This window comes from Acomys russatus, chromosome 7, assembly GCF_903995435.1.
Source record: "Acomys russatus chromosome 7, mAcoRus1.1, whole genome shotgun sequence".
In the NCBI taxonomy this organism is placed as follows: domain Eukaryota; kingdom Metazoa; phylum Chordata; class Mammalia; order Rodentia; family Muridae; genus Acomys; species Acomys russatus.
Window position 1 is genome coordinate 14,091,602 of NC_067143.1, and position 17,959 is coordinate 14,109,560.

General features: G+C 41.2%; 1 protein-coding gene across 1 annotated transcript in view; it reads right to left on the reverse strand.

The window, feature by feature from the left end:
• Window positions 1–6,772: 6,772 nt before the first annotated feature.
• The window catches only part of Nipa1 (NIPA magnesium transporter 1), a 35,627-nt gene continuing 24,440 nt past the window's right edge, over window positions 6,773–17,959 (reverse strand). Inside the window, exons 4-5 of the mRNA XM_051148639.1 lie at window positions 13,221–13,381; window positions 6,773–7,459 (exon numbers count right to left, since the gene is read on the reverse strand). Coding sequence (XP_051004596.1) covers window positions 6,948–7,459; window positions 13,221–13,381 — 673 coding nt within the window. The 3' untranslated portion in view covers window positions 6,773–6,947. The remainder of the gene's footprint in view (window positions 7,460–13,220; window positions 13,382–17,959) is intronic.

The window sequence follows — 17,959 nt, forward strand, 5'->3', positions numbered from 1 at the left end:
GTTGGTGCCAGTGTTTGCTTGGACAGGCTATGGAACCTTTAGAAGGTGGCGCCTGCTGGAGAAAGTTTATTACTGGTGCCAGCAGCATCACTTCCCCTTCTCCTCAGCTTCATGTAGATAGAAGGAAAAACAAACTGTGATCAGCCAGCATAGTATCTTTCTTGTTGGTCCTTAAGATAATTGTATTTTATCGCAATAACAGAAAAGTAGCAAATACATTCGCTAAGACAGATACATAAGTGAACTAATAAATGTCAAGTCCAAAGGGAATTCCCTTTCCCCTAATTGTGGTCCTTAGAAGAAAGCCAGCATTCCTCAGGAACCTGTGAAGCTGGTCTCCTTCCACCAAGGGAGCCATTTTCCTTACCCCTAGAGAGGGAATTTATGACTACCTGTGGTGTCTATTGAAAGAACAGGCTGGCCTGGCCTCCAGGCTCTCCTCCCCTCCTCCCCTCCCATACACTTCCTCCATCTCAGGAGCTTCCCTCCCCTAGCTACTCATTTCTCCCAGTAACCCTGCTATTTCAGCTAGGTGCTTCCTTTTGCTCCTCTCCTTGGGTCCTCTCTTCTTCCTTTTTCTTCCTCTCTCGTTCCCCTAGACTGCCAAGGTTAGTAGGCTGGCCATCGCAGTTTACTACTTTCTCTCTGCACCGAACTCTTCCAGATGCCTCTGGCTGTTCTCGTACCTACAATAAAAACCTTCTGCTTTAACCATACCTTGGAGCAGTCATGCTGTCAGTTTATATGTGATGCACTGTGAGCTAGACTGATAGTAAGTAAGAGAACCTGCCGCTCTTGCAGAGTGCCAGGGCTTGATTCTCAGTACCCACACATGTCAGTTCACAGCTGCCTAAAGCTTCAGTTCCAGGAAATCCACTGCCACCTTCTGGTCTTCTTGGGCACGGAATGTAGATGGCACACATAAGTATACTTGGGCACTCACACATACACATACTTTTTGTTTGGTTGGTTTTGGAGACAAGTTCTCTTTATGGAGCTCTGGCTGTCCTGTCACTCACTGTGGAGACCAGGCTGGCTTGAGCTCAGAGATCTGCTTGTCTGCCTACTGAGTGATAGCTTAAAGGCAGACACCACCATGCCCAGCTTGCACATAAATAGAGAACAAAACTGTGACACTTTGGGATGATTTTGAACCTGAGAGTACATAAGAATTCCAAGCAATGGGAAAAGTCAACACATATTCAGCTAGAAATGTTACTTTATTCTAAAACATATACAGAATAATAAATATTATTGTAAAACTTAAGAGCCTTTTCTTTAATCTACATATGGCAATTACAACATGCTATGACCACTTCTATGAGGCAAAATATAAGCAAGTCTTAGACACTGATAAATATGTATTTGCACTAACTGGAAACAGTTTCCCCTACAACATTTATGTGAAAAAATTTATGCAACCAACATTTGGCATTCTTTCTCATCTGTTCCTTTCATATTAATTTCACAAGGAAATAATTGTCCTTTAAAAAACCAAAACCAGAAAAACAACTGAAAAGCCACACCTTTATATCTTTGTAAAGAACAAAAACACTGATGGAGTGAAATGCAAGGTATTGTAACAAAAGAAATATTCTGAATTTTTCAAGGTGACTCTTTGGCATTAGTGTTTTGGGAGCCCCTGACATTCGCCTGGCATGAGAGAATTCAGTGTCAGGGTTAAGGTGCTTAGAAGCAGGAAGTTCAGTGTCTGACAAATTCAATGCAACAGAATTGATGGGTCACACAGGTTACATATGCAGCGCCACGTAGAACATAAAAGGAACTCATCATGCTATCATAATTTGGTCTTTCAGTGTTTTTGAAGTCCATATTTTATTTCCTTATTGTACAAGAAAATATGTGAACCCTTAAAACAAAATCACAGTCCTACAGAGAATCATGCAAACTTTATACCCAGTGTTCCCTTGTTTGGTGTTCAAGACTACATGCTCTACACCACAGTCTGGACCAGACTCCAAAGTCTGCAAGCTGAGTTTCCTCGCCACTCCCAGAGCAGCTCTGAGCACGGTGCTCCTACCTGTAGGTTCCAGCGTGCTACTAGGTGAACTCTCAGTTTAGACTCCGTCAATTAGGAGGCCCTTCCCACAACTTTCGAGGTAGAAAAACTGAGGCACAGAAAGGTTAAGAAAACTCACATATATTTCACAAATCAGGAGAAAATTCAGGAAAGAAGAAAAAAAGTGCTCTGGTGCTGGAAAGATGAGGGTGGCTCAGTGCTTCAAACCACTTGCTGATTCTGCAGAGGGCTCTGGTTGGGTTCCCAGGCCCACATTGTGGCTGGTGATGCACAAGCCACAGTAGCTCCAGTTCCAAGGGGTCCTCTGCCCTCTTCTGGCCTTGGTTGTTACTGCATGCAGGTGGTACACATACATACATGCAGGAAAATGCCCATACAACATGAAATAAAAATAAATCTTTGCCGGGCATGGTGACGCACACCTTTAATCCCAGCACTCAGGAGACAGAGGCAGGAGGATCTCTGTGAATTCGAGGCCAACCTTGTCTACAAAGTGAGTCTAGGACAGCCAAGGCTACACAGAGAAACCCTGTCTTAAAAAACCAAAAATAAATAAGTACAATAAAATAACTCTTCAAAAATGGATAAATAAATAAATCCTTATTCCATGGGCCTATGACAATATTTTAAAATTACTTTGGGTACATTTGCAATACATGTTTATTTACATGGTCATTTTTTCTACATAATATCAAATTTTAAATAGATGTCTTTTGATGCAACAGATACGACTTTTAAAAAATACTCTTTTGATGTATTTGATAGCATATGAGAAATATTTATGACAAAAAATGAGTAGTGATATTGGGCCAAATGCTCATTACTATTCCTATAACTCTTAATCTTCTTGAATGTATAATACAGTATGTGAATATTTCCAGATGTGAAAAATCACTTATGAGATAAATAACAGACCCTTAAAATTTACTAGTGATAACTGTCATTTGTAGATGAGAAATACAAAAACTTTAGGCCTTCTATATGGTAAGCTGGCTAGTGGTATGATTGGTGTACCAAGTGGCCATTTGCCAACTCAACTCAACAGGATCTAGCAATGAATGTAAGTAAAACATAGGAAAATGTGGCTATGTCCTTAGAAAGTCTGTGCAAAGGAGCTAATGATACAGTTTTGGTCCCTGAGAAGGCTTAACACCAAGATTCTCTGCAGTCCCACTTACCAGATGAATAAGCTCCTTGGTGTCAAACACACCGAGAATACTTCCTTAGACCTAATTCATATAGTCATGAGGTTTTTCACAGGCCAGAGGACTACTGACTGAGACATAGTGGCCATCAAAGAAGGCCACTGCGCTGCCAGATCAATCTGGAATAGAAGTATCACTGTCCACAAAAACTGTAATACGCATGAGGGCCAGTATAATGACATACTCTGTAATCCCAGCCCTGGGGAGGTTGAGGAAATACAACTGGGAGTCCAAGACCAGTCCGGGATACATGTTAAGACCCTTTTAGAGGATAAAGAGAAAAAAATTATGCAACAGACCAGTAGTCTATGCTCGCCAATATTGTTTTCACAGACCTCTGTTTTTCTATACCTGAGAACCACTGCATCTGAGTACTTTACAGACGCCTAGAGGCCAGCTTCTAAACGCACAGCACTGACCAGGAACTGGGCTGTCTGGAACCAAGGAAGAGAATCTGTGACTGCAGCTTCGGATGCAGTTCTATCAAAAGTAGATGTGAGCAGGCTAGGGGTGTAGCGCAGAGGTAAAACCCTTGCCTCGTGTGCATAATGCCTGCGTTTCAATTTCCTAGTATCACAAAAAGATAAGAAAACAGAGGTCAAACTCAATGAAGGAAAAAGACCAAAATATTATTTCTGTGATGAACTGGAAAGAAAATGAAGCAGAACAAAATGGCTTGAACAGTAGAAATAGACTCTGACTGTTGAACAAAGAGCAGCAAAATGTATTTTACTGCTGGAAATAATATAGTGAGAATCTCAGTGATCAGCTTCCTCTCCAAAGGCTGCAGTGTGGGCAGTCGTGGCTAGAACTCCACGGACACAGCCTCTGTGCAGACCAGGAAAGTCTTCCGCGTGGCATCCGGGATTTGGATCCCAGGGTGAGTCCCTAACTAATCCTACATTTGATCAGTACTTGAGTGAGGAAACGACCCTTTCAAAGTACAGCTCTTCATGAGCAAAGGCATTGTCCAAGAGGAAGAGGGGAGAAGTGTTCTTGGTGTCTTCCAAGAGTAATTCTCTAAATTCTCGCCAAAGTTTCTTATTTTGATGATTTTAAAGACCTGGGGAAAAAAGTACATACTAGGCATGTTTTCTTACGTTTTATGAGAAATAGAACCCAAAGGTATACAATAAGGAAAGTGTGTCATATGTGCTCACTTTTGGAGAGACAGGTAAGAGATTCCTTTGCATTCTAAACTTCACCTGAAGCTCTTACTTGGGAGTTTTTATTTTCTCTTGCATTTCCAAGTGAATTGTGAAAAACTGAATTTATAAAGTACGGAAAGGTGTACATACATGTGCACTATGTTAAATTTGAAAATTAGGCCCCATATTCGTGGTGGTTACTCAGAGGTCCCTGTCAACTTGAGGGACAGTGAGTGACAACTTGTTCCTCTAGAACAAAATCATGAAGCCTATGAAGCAATCTGCTGACCAGCAGTAACCCTGGGCCATCTGGCTGTCCCAGAACCTTAGGAGAACTGTTAATACTATGAAATTTTGCTTCACACAAAATATTAACACCTTTGGGTATCCATGGTGTAATTAAAGATTAAAACTTCAGACACATCAACAGGTGCATTTAAAGTGAGCTCCACAGAAAGTAGCAAAAATGAACAAGGTAATTTCCACACTATAAACTTTTTCACTGTATCAGTGTAGCTATATTCTTACCCCAGAAACCTTTGTATTAAAATTATACTGATCTTGCTGCATAACACTTTCTATTTAAGTTCTGTTCTATAAATTAAGTTTTATATTCCTAAAGATACTGATGATTTAAAAAAATTCAAGAGCTGAAACAATGAAGAATGAAGTAGAATATTTACTAACTACTACTTTATGCAAAATTTTCAATTGTCTGATTCATTTTGTTGCTATTTTTCGCAAGCCTTTATTGATACATCACGATCATCATTTATTCTTCATTGAATCTGACAAATGAGCCAGAAAATCAGATTCCTTTATGTTAAACTAATATCTACTTACTCTTTTTATTCTGGAGTTCAGCAAACTATTCCTTGGGTCTTTTTCGGGGGGGGGGTTGTTAAGACAGGGTTTCTCTGTGTAGTCTTGGCTGTCCTGGAACTCACTCTGTAACCAGTCTGGCCTCGACTTAGACACACCTGCCAATGCCTCCAAAGTCCTGGGGTAAAAATGTGCTCCACCCCTGCTGGGCTATTCTTTGGGTTTTAACTTTAGAAATGCCCTTTCTATCTGGAAAAGCACATTTTTTTTTGTCTTATAAGTTTAGTTGGGAATTATTAAAATTCATGTTCTACCTCACCTAATTTATTTATCCAACCCCATTTTTTTTTAACATGGCCCATTCCATTTAGATAAATCAAAGCACATGGAATATGCAACATCATAACACGATGTATCATAATATGATACTACATTGTGTCAGCCTGTCCCTTGCTCCAATTTAATGCACAGGGAAGGTTACTATGGAGAGAAGAATAATTTCTGATCTAAAATACTGCATGATTAACAACTATTTTCCATTTAAGAAGGCTGTTTCGTTTTGTTGTTTCTCTTCGATGCTGGGTATCAAACCCAGGACCCTGGAAGTAGTCAGTCAGAAGTTTAGAAAAAGGCTTGGTAAGAAACTTTAGAAGGTTCTACCATTTTAAACAGCAAGAGGACTAGATTGCTTTCATCTTTGCTAGACACTGCCTTAGAAAGTACGTATTACACTTGGTGGAAACAGTGCTAAGGTGTGTCCTTTGACCTGTTCACGTATTTAGACCCTTTTACTAAACTCCTGAAGCATGTACTGAAGAGACACTCTCTAATGTGACAACCCCAGTGTCAAGCTTAATAGTTAATTTCTTCTGAATGAACATGATGCCTCCTGAAACAGAAAGCAGGTGTTTCTCATAATGGATCCAAATATGTATTCAGTTGTCCTTAATTGGACGACCATATACAATGGGTCACTTTTCATTTTTTCTGTGTCTTTAGTTTTCACTATCTTCCACTGATGATAGTATTTTTCTAACTGCTTTACATATTTGTAATTAGAACATTTAACATATACACAGTAATAGTTAAATTAAGTGAATAATTCAAATGATAAAGGCACTAAAATTGATTTGAGCTATTGGAAGTCACCCTGTCAATGGAACTCTGAATTACTGTCATTAACGCTTCTCTCTCTGCTTACTACTGTTTCAGGGTACACGTAGGACAGTCAAGTTGTTAAAGGACTAAAAACAACTCAATTCACACACCTCTTATTTGCACAAAATGCCTGAATGCTATACATGCTTAACACAAGTACAGAGTCAGTCATGGTTACTGTACAGAGCCAGGTTTCACAACAGTCTCTTCTTTTCCCAAGGTATTCTGAGAACATCTGCTCCCTACGACAACTAACTAGAAAGACTTCATCCTTATTTTCTGGTTAAATCATGTTAAAAACATTTTAAACAAGTAATTATGAATGCTTCTAGGTTAATGGAAATGAAAGCAGGGTTTGTCTCTTCAGAGAGAGCTGACACCCAGGCAACCATTGGGGGCTCTGTGATGCAGAGGTCTGGACTCCACCCTGGTGCAAAGTCAGGCTCCCTGCTGTCCACTAGGTTATTAGTACATAGGCAACTCTCACCAACAGTCTCTTCTACTTGACATCTAGTAAGAACCACAGAACCCCTCCAATGCCTATTCCTCAAGCCCCCACCCCTTGCTTGCATCTCAGTCCGTTTTCATATTGGATTTGTTCATCTCCCCAAGGTTGAAGTTGAATTCTTTGAATACTTGTATAAGGACAATTCCCACAGAAACAGTTGTAAATCCACAGGCCATGCCCAAGAAGTCCACCAGGCCCACATTGCTCCACTCCCGGAAGAGGATAGCTGAAGCCAGCAGGACCAGCGTGGTAAACACGACGTAGTAGATGGCCCCAAACACAGAGGAGTCGAAGCACTCCAGGGCCTTGTTGATGTACCTGAATTGGACGATGATGCTACAGCCCAGGACAGCCAGGAGCACCAGGCACAGGCAGAGGGCTCTCTGACTGGACGGATTGTTGTGCAAGATGTCTTGGGCTGCCAGCCCAATGCCCTTGGTAGAAGGCACAGTGAAACTCCCCAGCAAGGAGCAGATGCTGATGTAGACCATGATGTTGGTGGGCCCGTGGGCTGGGGCAATCCAAAAGATCAACAGCAGCAGCATAAGCAGCACAATGCATAGGTAGCCCACGAACACTGTAAGACAGATGGCACACAGTGACCAGGGGAGCCGTCCCCCCAGACACCACCCAGCGGGCAGAGCTGAGCCAGTGCCTGACCCCCTTCCAGCCACCCCTTCTCCCAGGGGAAGTAGACCTGAGGGAGAGCAGGCAGCCACTCAACAGCTCTTTATCTTGAGCTTACTATGTCCACTAAGCCCATTCCACAAAACCTATCATACACTCACAGGAATCAGGAATGTAGCTCAGTGGCAGAGCACTTGCCTGACATACTCAAGGCCCTGGTTTTGAGCCCACGCATGGTCAAACAAAAACATGTAGCTGCAAGCTACTGCAGCCACAAGGGTAACAGCAAGCCTTCCTCAGGATGCCTGTATAGGGAGTCTTTGCCTTGTGTCCTTTACCATTAAGACCTCATTTTAATTTTGCCTCTGTTGGATACAACCCTGTCCAACCAGGCCACAGCTACCCCCTGCCTCTCCATATGCATGGAAACATGCTCTAATGAAGAAAAGCTACTCCTAGGACTCCCAGGGCCAAGCCTAGAATAGTGAGGAAATTGTGACACCCTCCACTGACAGGAAGCCCCTCATCATGGCTCCCAATAAAAATGTGTAATCCTGCCCAAAGTGTCTTAACTACTAAGGTTTATTTGGCCTACTCTATCAGTACCATTAAAACATCAAAAATAGGTTTACTTTTTAAAAAAAGATTTCTTATTTATTCATTATCATGTATACAGTGCTCTGTCTGCATGTACACCTGCAGGCCAGAAGAGGGCATCAGATCCCATTATATAGATGGTTGTGAGCCACCATGTGGTTGCTGGGAATTGAACTCAGGACCTCTGGAGGAGCAGTCGGTGCCCTTAACCTCTGAGCCATCTCCCCAGCTCCCAAAAATAGGTTTTCAAAGGTTAGAAAAAATCCAAAAGCCAGGCGGTGGTGGCACACGCCTTTAATTCCAGCACTTGGGAGGCAGAGGCAGGTGGACCGCTGTGAGTTCAAGGCCACCCTGGTCTACAAAGTGAGTCCAGGATAGCCAAGGCTACACAGAGAAACCCTGTCTGAAAAAACAAAACAAACAAAAAAAATCCAAAAAAGAAAAGCTAGTCACATGATGGGCTTTATTTTTCCTTACACACCAGGCCTTGTGTTGTCATTCTGATTGGTTTGGAACACCTAAGTTCAAAGGACCATCCCAACTTGGCCTTTTCAGTAGCTGAGACTGTAGGTACATGCACCACTATACCTTGCCACAAGATGAATCTTCTTACATCTGAGTCAATTTCAACAAATCTCTACAGAATACTTACCACAGACAGATGATACTGAGGGTATAAAAGGGCATAAGCTAAAGCAAGGACAACTGTAAACTGGGGCAGTGTCTAGGCCCAATACAGCAACCTTGAGTTCAGTGGGTCTCAACCAGTGGGTCTTGACCTAAGACCTTCAGACAACACAGAAACTTACATTATGATTCATAACAGTAACAAGGTTACAGTTACGAAGAAGCAACAAAAATAGTTTTAGGGTTGGAGTCACCACAAGATGAGGAACTCTATCAAAGGGTCACAGCACTAGGAAGGGTGAGAACCACTGCTTTACGGGTTGCATACAATGGGCATGGGTGGGGTACAAAGAGCACTCACAACCACAATTTATCCTATATTCTTTACAACTTCTAAATGTCTCCTTGGACTTCTGGGTAAAAAAAAAAATCTGTTTATTAAATTACAAATTATCAGAGTTAGAAATTATACAACACAGGAGTCCTTGTACATATCTCCTACACATTAAAAATTTCAGAAACACAACTCCTATGTAGGCTAAAGGGTGATTACTCTTTCTCTGACTGGGACTTGCAGAGCTATCCTCCATTTCAGAGGGTCATACCACTGATGGCAAGTGCCCGTGCTGATGGCATGTGCGCAGAGCAAGTCATGAACATGACATCCTGAATCAGTTTGTATCTCTTTCACCACTCATTCATTTTATGTGCTTTGCCAAGTTCAATATGCCTTTTCCTCTAGTTGTATTTGAGCTTTTATATTAGAAGGTAGAACTCTGCTGTGGTTCCTTTACACAGGCATTATACTGATTGCTCTGAAATCCCATGTGCAATGTGGATTTCACAGATCTAGAAACCAGACAGATATGCAAATCAGTCAGCATAGACATGCAAAGCAGCAAGTGGACATGCAACCAAGCAAGCAGGCAGTGGGAGAGCAGGCCCCTCAGGAGTGAGAAAAGAGAACTATTTAGCCCTGTACTGGAGGCAGCCTCAGGAAAATAGTCAACGGATGGACAGTTAAAAGCTGTCTGAGAGCCTCACCTACAAAGTGGCAATGGAGGGCAGAGAGACTGATATGTGCAAACACAAAATACTACCTAACTGTGGACCGGGTTGGGAAGGTGTGCATATAAAATCAGAAGTATGCAGGCATAGGATCAGCAGTACAGTGTGACTGTGCATCTGTCTAGGCTGTCTCTTGTGTGAAGGGTGGACACAAAGAGCCTTGAAGCTGGAAGGGACAAAACCAAATGACGTTTTAGAAAGGTCTCTAGAATTAAAAAAGCTGAGGTGGCAGGAACCAGAAGTAAGGTAGTGGAGGTTAGCAAATTCAGTCTCACCGAAGGCAGCAACGAGGACAGTAGATGCAGCCTGGCTAGTTAGAGAAGGGACAAAGAAGAACACCAGCCACAGGGGTCACTTGGACAGCAGCCTCAGGAGCTATGCATGAGAATGAATAATTCACTTCCACGGAAACCTCTTTAATTTCCTGTGCTCAGCCAGAGTTCCTCATTTCTCAGATGCCCCCAGATGTGTGCCTTTTGTTTTCATTTGTTTGGGGTTTTTTTGGACAGGGTTTCTCTGTGTAGCCTTAGGTGTCCTGGAATTACTCTGCAGACCAGGCTTACCTTGAACTTGCAGAGATCCTCCTGCCTCTGCCTTCCTGAGTGCTGGGATTAAAGGTGTGCGCCACCGTGCCGGGATGTGACTTTTCAATCTCTGTGTCAAGCATATTTTTCAACATTGTCCTCTTTATAGGAACCAGTTCACAAGTTTTCTGTTCAGTAACTCAACCTCATGAAACTTATGAATACACTGTCTATCCATTCATATTTTGTCTCCAAATCTGCCCTTCATACATTAAAAAGTACATATGTATTCTTCCCCCCAAGCATGAGATTTTGCTTTCTGGAGTGATGCTGCCAGCACTGGGCATGTGCATGTCACAGCACGCTCTAAGGACCTCCTTTTCTCTCAGTGGTGCTGTGTGTCTCACCCAGGGTCTTGCCATTCTAACACGGAGATACACACCCAGTCCCATCTTCTCTCTCTCTCTCTCTCTCTCTCTCTCTCTCTAAATACCTTCACAAAATGTTTTCTTTGACTTTTCATCTTTGAATATTAGGCATCATATATTAGGGGGTTTGGAAATATACGTGCTGGTTTAAATTTCCTGAGGGCAAAAGTTACTTGTTTGTATGGGGAGCTGGGGGACAGGGAGAGAGGAGAGCTGTGGATTTCCTGGGTTAAAAATAAGTACACAGGGGGCTGGAGAGATGGCTCAGAGGTTAAGAGCACTGGCTGTTCTTCCAAAGGTCCTGAGTTCAATTCCCAGTAACCACATAGTGGCTTACAACCATGTTTAATGAGATCTGGTGCCCTCTTCTGGCATGCAGGCACACATGGGGGCAGAGTACTGTATAAATAATAAATAAATAAAATCTTAAAAAAAAAAAAAAAGAAAAAAATAAGTACACACAGTTGAGAGGGTAAAGTGGGGGTTACGAGAGGAGCTGGAGGAAAAGGAATGAGGGCAGATTTTATCAAAGTACACTGTTTTGTTTTGGATTTCATTTATCTATTTTAGACCTTTAAAGTATTTTGCCTGCATGTATGTCTGTGTACTATTTGCATGTCTGGTGCCAAAGCAGTTCAGAAGAGGAGCTGTGGCTACAGGTGATTGTGAACTAGCATGTGGATTCTGGGGATCAAAACTCACTCTTCTGGAAAAGCAGCAAGTGCTCTTAACCTGTGAGCCATCTCTTCAGCCCATCACACTACACTGTGAATAGGTGTATGAAATTCTCAATAACTAAATATACTTTTTTAAAAAGTCTTTAAACCACCACCAACAGAACAAAGCTGGACGTAGTATTATATACCTATAATCTGAACAGTTAAGAGGCTGAGGAAGGAGGACTGCTGCAAGTTTGGGGCTAACCTAGGCTACATAGCAAGCACCAGGCCAGCCAAGCTACATGTTGTGACCCTGACTACGAAAAAACAAGAGAAACAAGAGGAGGAAGACAAGAAGGACAAAGAAACAAAGCAAAGAAGGAAAAAAGAGGAGGAGGGGAAAAAACCTATTACCTAAGAAAGTAGCCAGTCAGGTGTGGTGGCACACGCCTTTAATCCCAGTACTCGGGAGGCAAAAGCAGGCGAATCGATGTGAGTTCGAGGCCAGCCTGGTCTACAAAGTGAGTCTAGGACAGCCAAGGCTAACCTGTCTCGAAGGAAACCCTGTCTCGAAAAACCAAAAAAGAAAGAAAGGAAGAAAGAGGGTAGCCAGAATTATACCACTTTACAGTTTCTTAGTATTTTCATGACGTAATTATACATGGGGCGGGAGGGATGGATCGTCAGTTAAAACCTCATACTGCTGTTGCAGAGGGCCCAAGTCTGTCCCAGTCCCCAACTGGAGCAGCTCATAACTGAGGGTAGCTGCAGTCCAAGGAAGGGGGGACAACGCTGGCCTCCAAGAACACCTGTACTCAGGTGTATGTAGCCATATACAAAAATAAAAATAATAAAGCACAATTATACAATATACGTTACAAATGTATAAATAAGTTGTGATATAAACAGATCAGAAGCATTTACATTCATTAAAATGAAGGGGACTGGAAATATGGCTCAGAGCCACAATGTTTATTTAGCCTGCAGAGGCTAAAGTTCAATTCCTAGCATGGGAAAAAGTAACCCATAGATACGTTCCTCTGGAAATCATATGAACCCTTCACAGCACTCCTGCGTACTTTATAGAGTTGTCTACTTTTTAATGTCTTTGCCTTTATCTTCATACTCAGAAAATACTTTGGATTTTATGATGATATGTAAATACTAAAATGTGAAATGTCTGCAGATATGGTGGTTCCAATGAGAATGACCCCCACAGGTTTGTATGTTTCAATACTTGGTCCCCAGTTGGTGGAACTGTTTTGGAAGGATTAGGAGGTGTGGCTTGTGTGTCACTGGGGGCGAGCTCTGAGGATCCAAAAGACTCATGCCATTCCCAGTGCTGTCTCTCTGCCTCCTGCCTCTGGATCAAGACGTGAGCACCCAGCTGTTCTGACCAACAATCCTTTGCTCTACCATCATGGTAGACTCTTAACCCTCTGAAACAATAAGCCAGATTAAATGCTTTACTTTATAAGTTGCCTTGGTCATGGTGTTTTTGTTGCAGCAATAGAAAAGCAACTAAGACAACAGGCATGAAATACCAAAGGGAAATAATAAAATCTTAATCTAACTTCACTATGAATTCTCTAGGTAATCAAGCCACGCTTAGAGTACCTCTGAAAATTGGGTTAGGCTTGTACTCTCAGCCAGCTGAGGTACACACATAAAATAAACAGCCAATCAAGATCTGTGGTGAAAAATCAGAGTAGACACTGCCCTGCCAAGAAGTGTGAGGTGGAGTGGTAGTCTGAGATGTCTGGCTTCCTCGGGAAACACAGTTGGCAATCCTGCTAAAAAGGCGTTACCTGGATTGGTCAGCTTCTCCTCCAACTCAGCCTGAGTTGTCACACTCTCAGACTTTGGGGAATGGATAATCAGCACGACAGAACCCGCACAGCTTAGCAGACACCCCAACTTGCCCAAGATGTTGAGTTTTTCCTTCAGAAGATAAGAAGCTAAAATGGACCTTCAATTAAATAAAAGAAATCATGACAGTTTAAATTAAAATTGTTTCTACTAGTTAAAGATACTTTATCTAGAGGACCCACACTTTCTTTATAGGTTTATTTCATTTTCATTGATTTTTTTTTTAAAGATTTATTTATTTATTATTTACACAGCATTCTGTCCAATTGTGTGCCTGCACACCAGAAGAGGGCACCAGATCTCATTACAGATGGTTGTGAGCCACCATGTGGTTGCTGGGAATTGAACTCAGGACCTTTGGAAGAACAGACAGTGCTCTTAACCTCTGAGCCATCTCTCCAGCCCTCATTGATTTTTTTTTTTAAATGCTGATTTTATTTATATTTTGGCGCTGGGAATTAGATCCAGGGCCCTGTGCATGCTATAACACTGAGCAACATGTACACTCAGCCCATCATTTAGTTCTTACAAGTAAAAAAAAAACCTAACTTTCCCAGTAGGGATTTTTTGAAGTTTTATTTCAACACATCAAGTTTTTGTTTCATTTTCATGCATAGTCAATATCTAGTTTATAATATATCATTGTATAATATCTTAATTATTTTATAGGTGTCAAATATATGATTAGAAAAGGCAGTTTTATGATTGACCAAAAAATAAAAAACATTCCTTCCTTATTTATAAAGCAAAAAACACATGTATATACAAACAAAAAGCAAAAAATGCTAACAGCAACTAAAATATGGAAGAAGGAATATAGGTAGTTATTTTTCAGTAATACTCAAAACTTTTAATATGGTACTAATTTTTCATATAAAAATAATGTATAAATTCATAAAATAATCAGTGTTCATCTCTTATTTCTCTCTATAACATCAGCATACAACTTAAGTTGGAAAACTGGACTTCCATTAGGTCATTCCTATTTTCTGTTGTCTATGCTAAAGATATTCAGAGGACATGAGCACCCGGGGACAGGGTGCGGCGGGCTCATGGATGTACTGGGTTATTTTCTTTGACAAACAGGCCCCAGACAGGATCAGCACTGCAGCTAAAGTTATAAAGCTAATGAAGAGGCTGGAGAAATGTCCATTATTCTCGCTGAAGTGAAGTGACCACAGACAGGTAACAGGAAAAAAAAGGGCCTGCAAATTAATGTGTGTTATCATTTGTATTTTTTAGACAAAGGGATACAAGGGAGACAGAATCTCACTGTGCAGCCCAGTTTGGCCTGGAACTCATGGCGGTGCTCTGCCATAGTCTCCCATGACTCACTTACACTCAGGTGTCCACATCATAAACATCTGTCAGGGGCTAGGCATTAAAGCAGGAGCCAGCATATGGTATTACTGGGGAATTACATCATCAGGAAGGAAAGGAAGAGGTGTAAAGCAAGTGAAGAGGAAAACACAGGAAAGCAATGGAATAAATAGGACAAAAGCACAGGAGGGAAAGCTGTCATGGGGGAAAAAGAGAACCAGCAGGAGGAAGGTGTCCTGGAGAGGCCAGTAGGGGGCAGAAAAAGAACAAAGTCCAATGTGGAGGGGTCATAATGAACCCTATCACTCCGAGTCCCAACTACAAAATTAATTAAAAGTTCTTAAGAAAGTTTTGGGTGACTGTTCAGGCAGCAAACTGTCTCTGTCATTTTTTTTACTTTGGAAGCTGCTAACCTGCACTTCCTGTTTACTTAGGTAATTAAGTTTTATTCCTTCTCAAGTCTCTGATGGGGTTGAAGACCAGATTGTTTAGTCTTACAGTTAAGCTTAGTTGGTTAGGGGTTAAGATGTTTTTAGGTCTAGATGTTTTAAGTTGATAGAGATGAGATATGATAGATACTGATTTACATTCAGAATTTAAGATGCACCAAGATAGGAAAGATGTTTTCTTCAAGGTTTGCCAAATACAAATAGCCAAAAGACTATCAATGTGACATTTATATAATTCCTGATTGTTTCATGGTTCTTCTTGCTGTATGTAATTTATGGTATAAATGTGTAATAATATAAGTGTAAAAAAAAACTAAAAAAATACTTAAGACTGCTCGGAGTGGTGGCACACACCTTTAATCCCAGCACTCAGGAGGCAGAGGCAGATAGATTGCTATGAGTTTGAGGTCAGCCTGGTCTACAAAGTGAGTCCTGGATAGCCAAGGCTACACAGAAAAAACCTTGTCTCGAAAAACAAAACAAAACAAAAAAAGCCAAAACAAACAAACAAAACCCAAAACCAAAACAACAACAAAAACCAAAACTTAAGAACAAAACCCAGAAAAATTTTAAAGAAAAATGGAAGCCAGATGGTTAGAACTTAAATGCTGCTTTCCCAGGAGAGTAAGAAAGAGGAGCATATGGGTAAATGGCTGGACAAGGCTCCTCTCAGCTCTGGGAAGAGGAGCCTCAAGTCACAGTAAGTGAGGGACAAACAAAACAAAACAAAAACCCAACTTGTCTTTTGCAGAGAATCAGTTCGAAAGCAGATGAACTGGGTGTGTGTCTGGGCAAGGTGAGACACTTCAACTCTCCAGTGTCTGACTGTGGCTGTCCTTCCCTAGCTATTCAAATACTTGGATGGGGGCAGTTACGACTACATTTACATGGGAAGAAATGTCTCCGTGAACTAAGAAATCTTTAACTTGTACTTGGGAAACAAGGAGAATTAAAGATAACTAGACAGCCCAGGTGCAGGAAGGCATGGGTAAGAGACATGCGTGTGAAGGCTCACCATGTCACTGCACCAGCACCCATCTGGATTACTCCACCCCATCTCTGTCCCGCCACTCATCCTGGACATCCCAAACCCATCTCCCTCCTACCTTCTTGTCTCTGAAACACTGAGGTTTCAATTTTGGTTATCTGTTTCTTTTCCTCATGTGATTTTGGTATCATACTGAAATAACCCATTGCCTAATTTAAAAAATTATAGTGCTTTGAACTGTTTACTTCTAAGAGTTTGGCAGTTTTAGCTCTCTGACAAATTTTGAGTTTCTTTTCTTTTCTTTTCTTTTCTTTTCTTTTTTTTTTTTTTGTGGTAAGGTAGCGGTATGCTGCTTGTCAGCACCCTTTGTTTAGTGTCTTCATTCTGGCAATGGCGTGCATGTGCTCAGAACAATGCTCAGTAGAGGGCGTAAAAGTGGATACATGTGAACCACAGCCCCAGCCCTCAGCACCAGTTTTGAAAAGTCTATTCTTTCTTACACCATCAGTTCAGTACTTCTGGTAAGAAGTCAACGGACTATGAGTGTATCTCTGAAATCCAAACCTATTTTCACTGATTTGTACACCTGTCCTTAACTCAGTAGTAAGTTTGATTTCTGTGGTATTTATTTTATTTGAGAAAAAGGCTCACTGTGAAGTCCAGTTGCATTTCAGTCTTGATGTCTCCTTCTGTCAGCCTTCCAAGCTCTAGGCTTACAGGCACGCATCACAACACCCAGCTTGATTACTGGGTTTTGAAAGAAGCTTTGAAGTCATAAAGCACAATTCTTCCAGCTTTCTTCATATTTTCAAGTTGTCCGCCTATTTAAAGTCTCGTCCATCTGCATATAGGTTTTAGGGACAGCATGCCAATTTCTATGAAGAATTCAGATGGAATTTTGAGAGAATTAAGCTGAACCTACAGATTATCCTGAGAGCACTACCATGGTAATAATAATATTTTTTCTGGTCTATAAATATGGGCCATTTACTACATCTCCTTTAAATCCACTCAGAAGTATATCTGGCACTGGCACCTGGTTGAAAACTGAGAAAGACTTCCATAGTTTTCAGAGTGTGACTGCCCTTTTTTTGTTAAATTTATTCCTATTTCATTTACTTTAGTGCTACTAGATATGAAAATTTTATTTTTCTTAAATATTTTATTTAATATTCATACATGCATATATTTGGATCCACTGTACTCTATTCTCTCCTCTCTAGTTCCTTCCCATCCCCCCTACATTTTTCTCCCAAAGCCATATTCTCATTCTCCCTCCCACACTCTACTGTGCTATGTAAGATGCCAAGCAGATTAGAGTGCTATGCCCTTGGACCCTCAGCCTTTCTTTGTACAGAATGCATAGCACCAGACCAACCCCGAGCAGAGGGGGTACGATACATGTCAAATGTGGGTCCCAAAGATTGAACTTGGGCCATCTGGCTTTGTGGCAAGTGCCTTCACCAGCCCCCTGGTCTTCCAATATCAACCTGTTTGAAGTGTTGAACATATAAATTGATTAGTTTATGTCTAGAGATACTTTGAGGAGGGGACCGATGCTAATGGCTTGTGGTGGACAGAGGCCAAGGAATCTGCTAAACAACCTATAGTGTACAGAACTCCACTCAAGACATTAACAAAGAAATATCTGACCTCAAATGGTAGTAGTGCCAAGGTTAAGAAACCCAGATTAAAGGAAGTCAAGAACGGAGAAAGTAAGCTAAAGTATCCACAAAAGGGCTTTTAGCATTAAGATGATTCTTAATCCTATACCCTTCCTGTAATGTGGAAATTATGTCCAAATACATTTTAAAAACCTCTCCTAAAGTATATAATGATGATTACTTTTATCATATATTAAACTCTTGTATATTAAAGTGGATCCATTTGAGGGGGCTCTCTGTTCTATTTAGAAATAGAA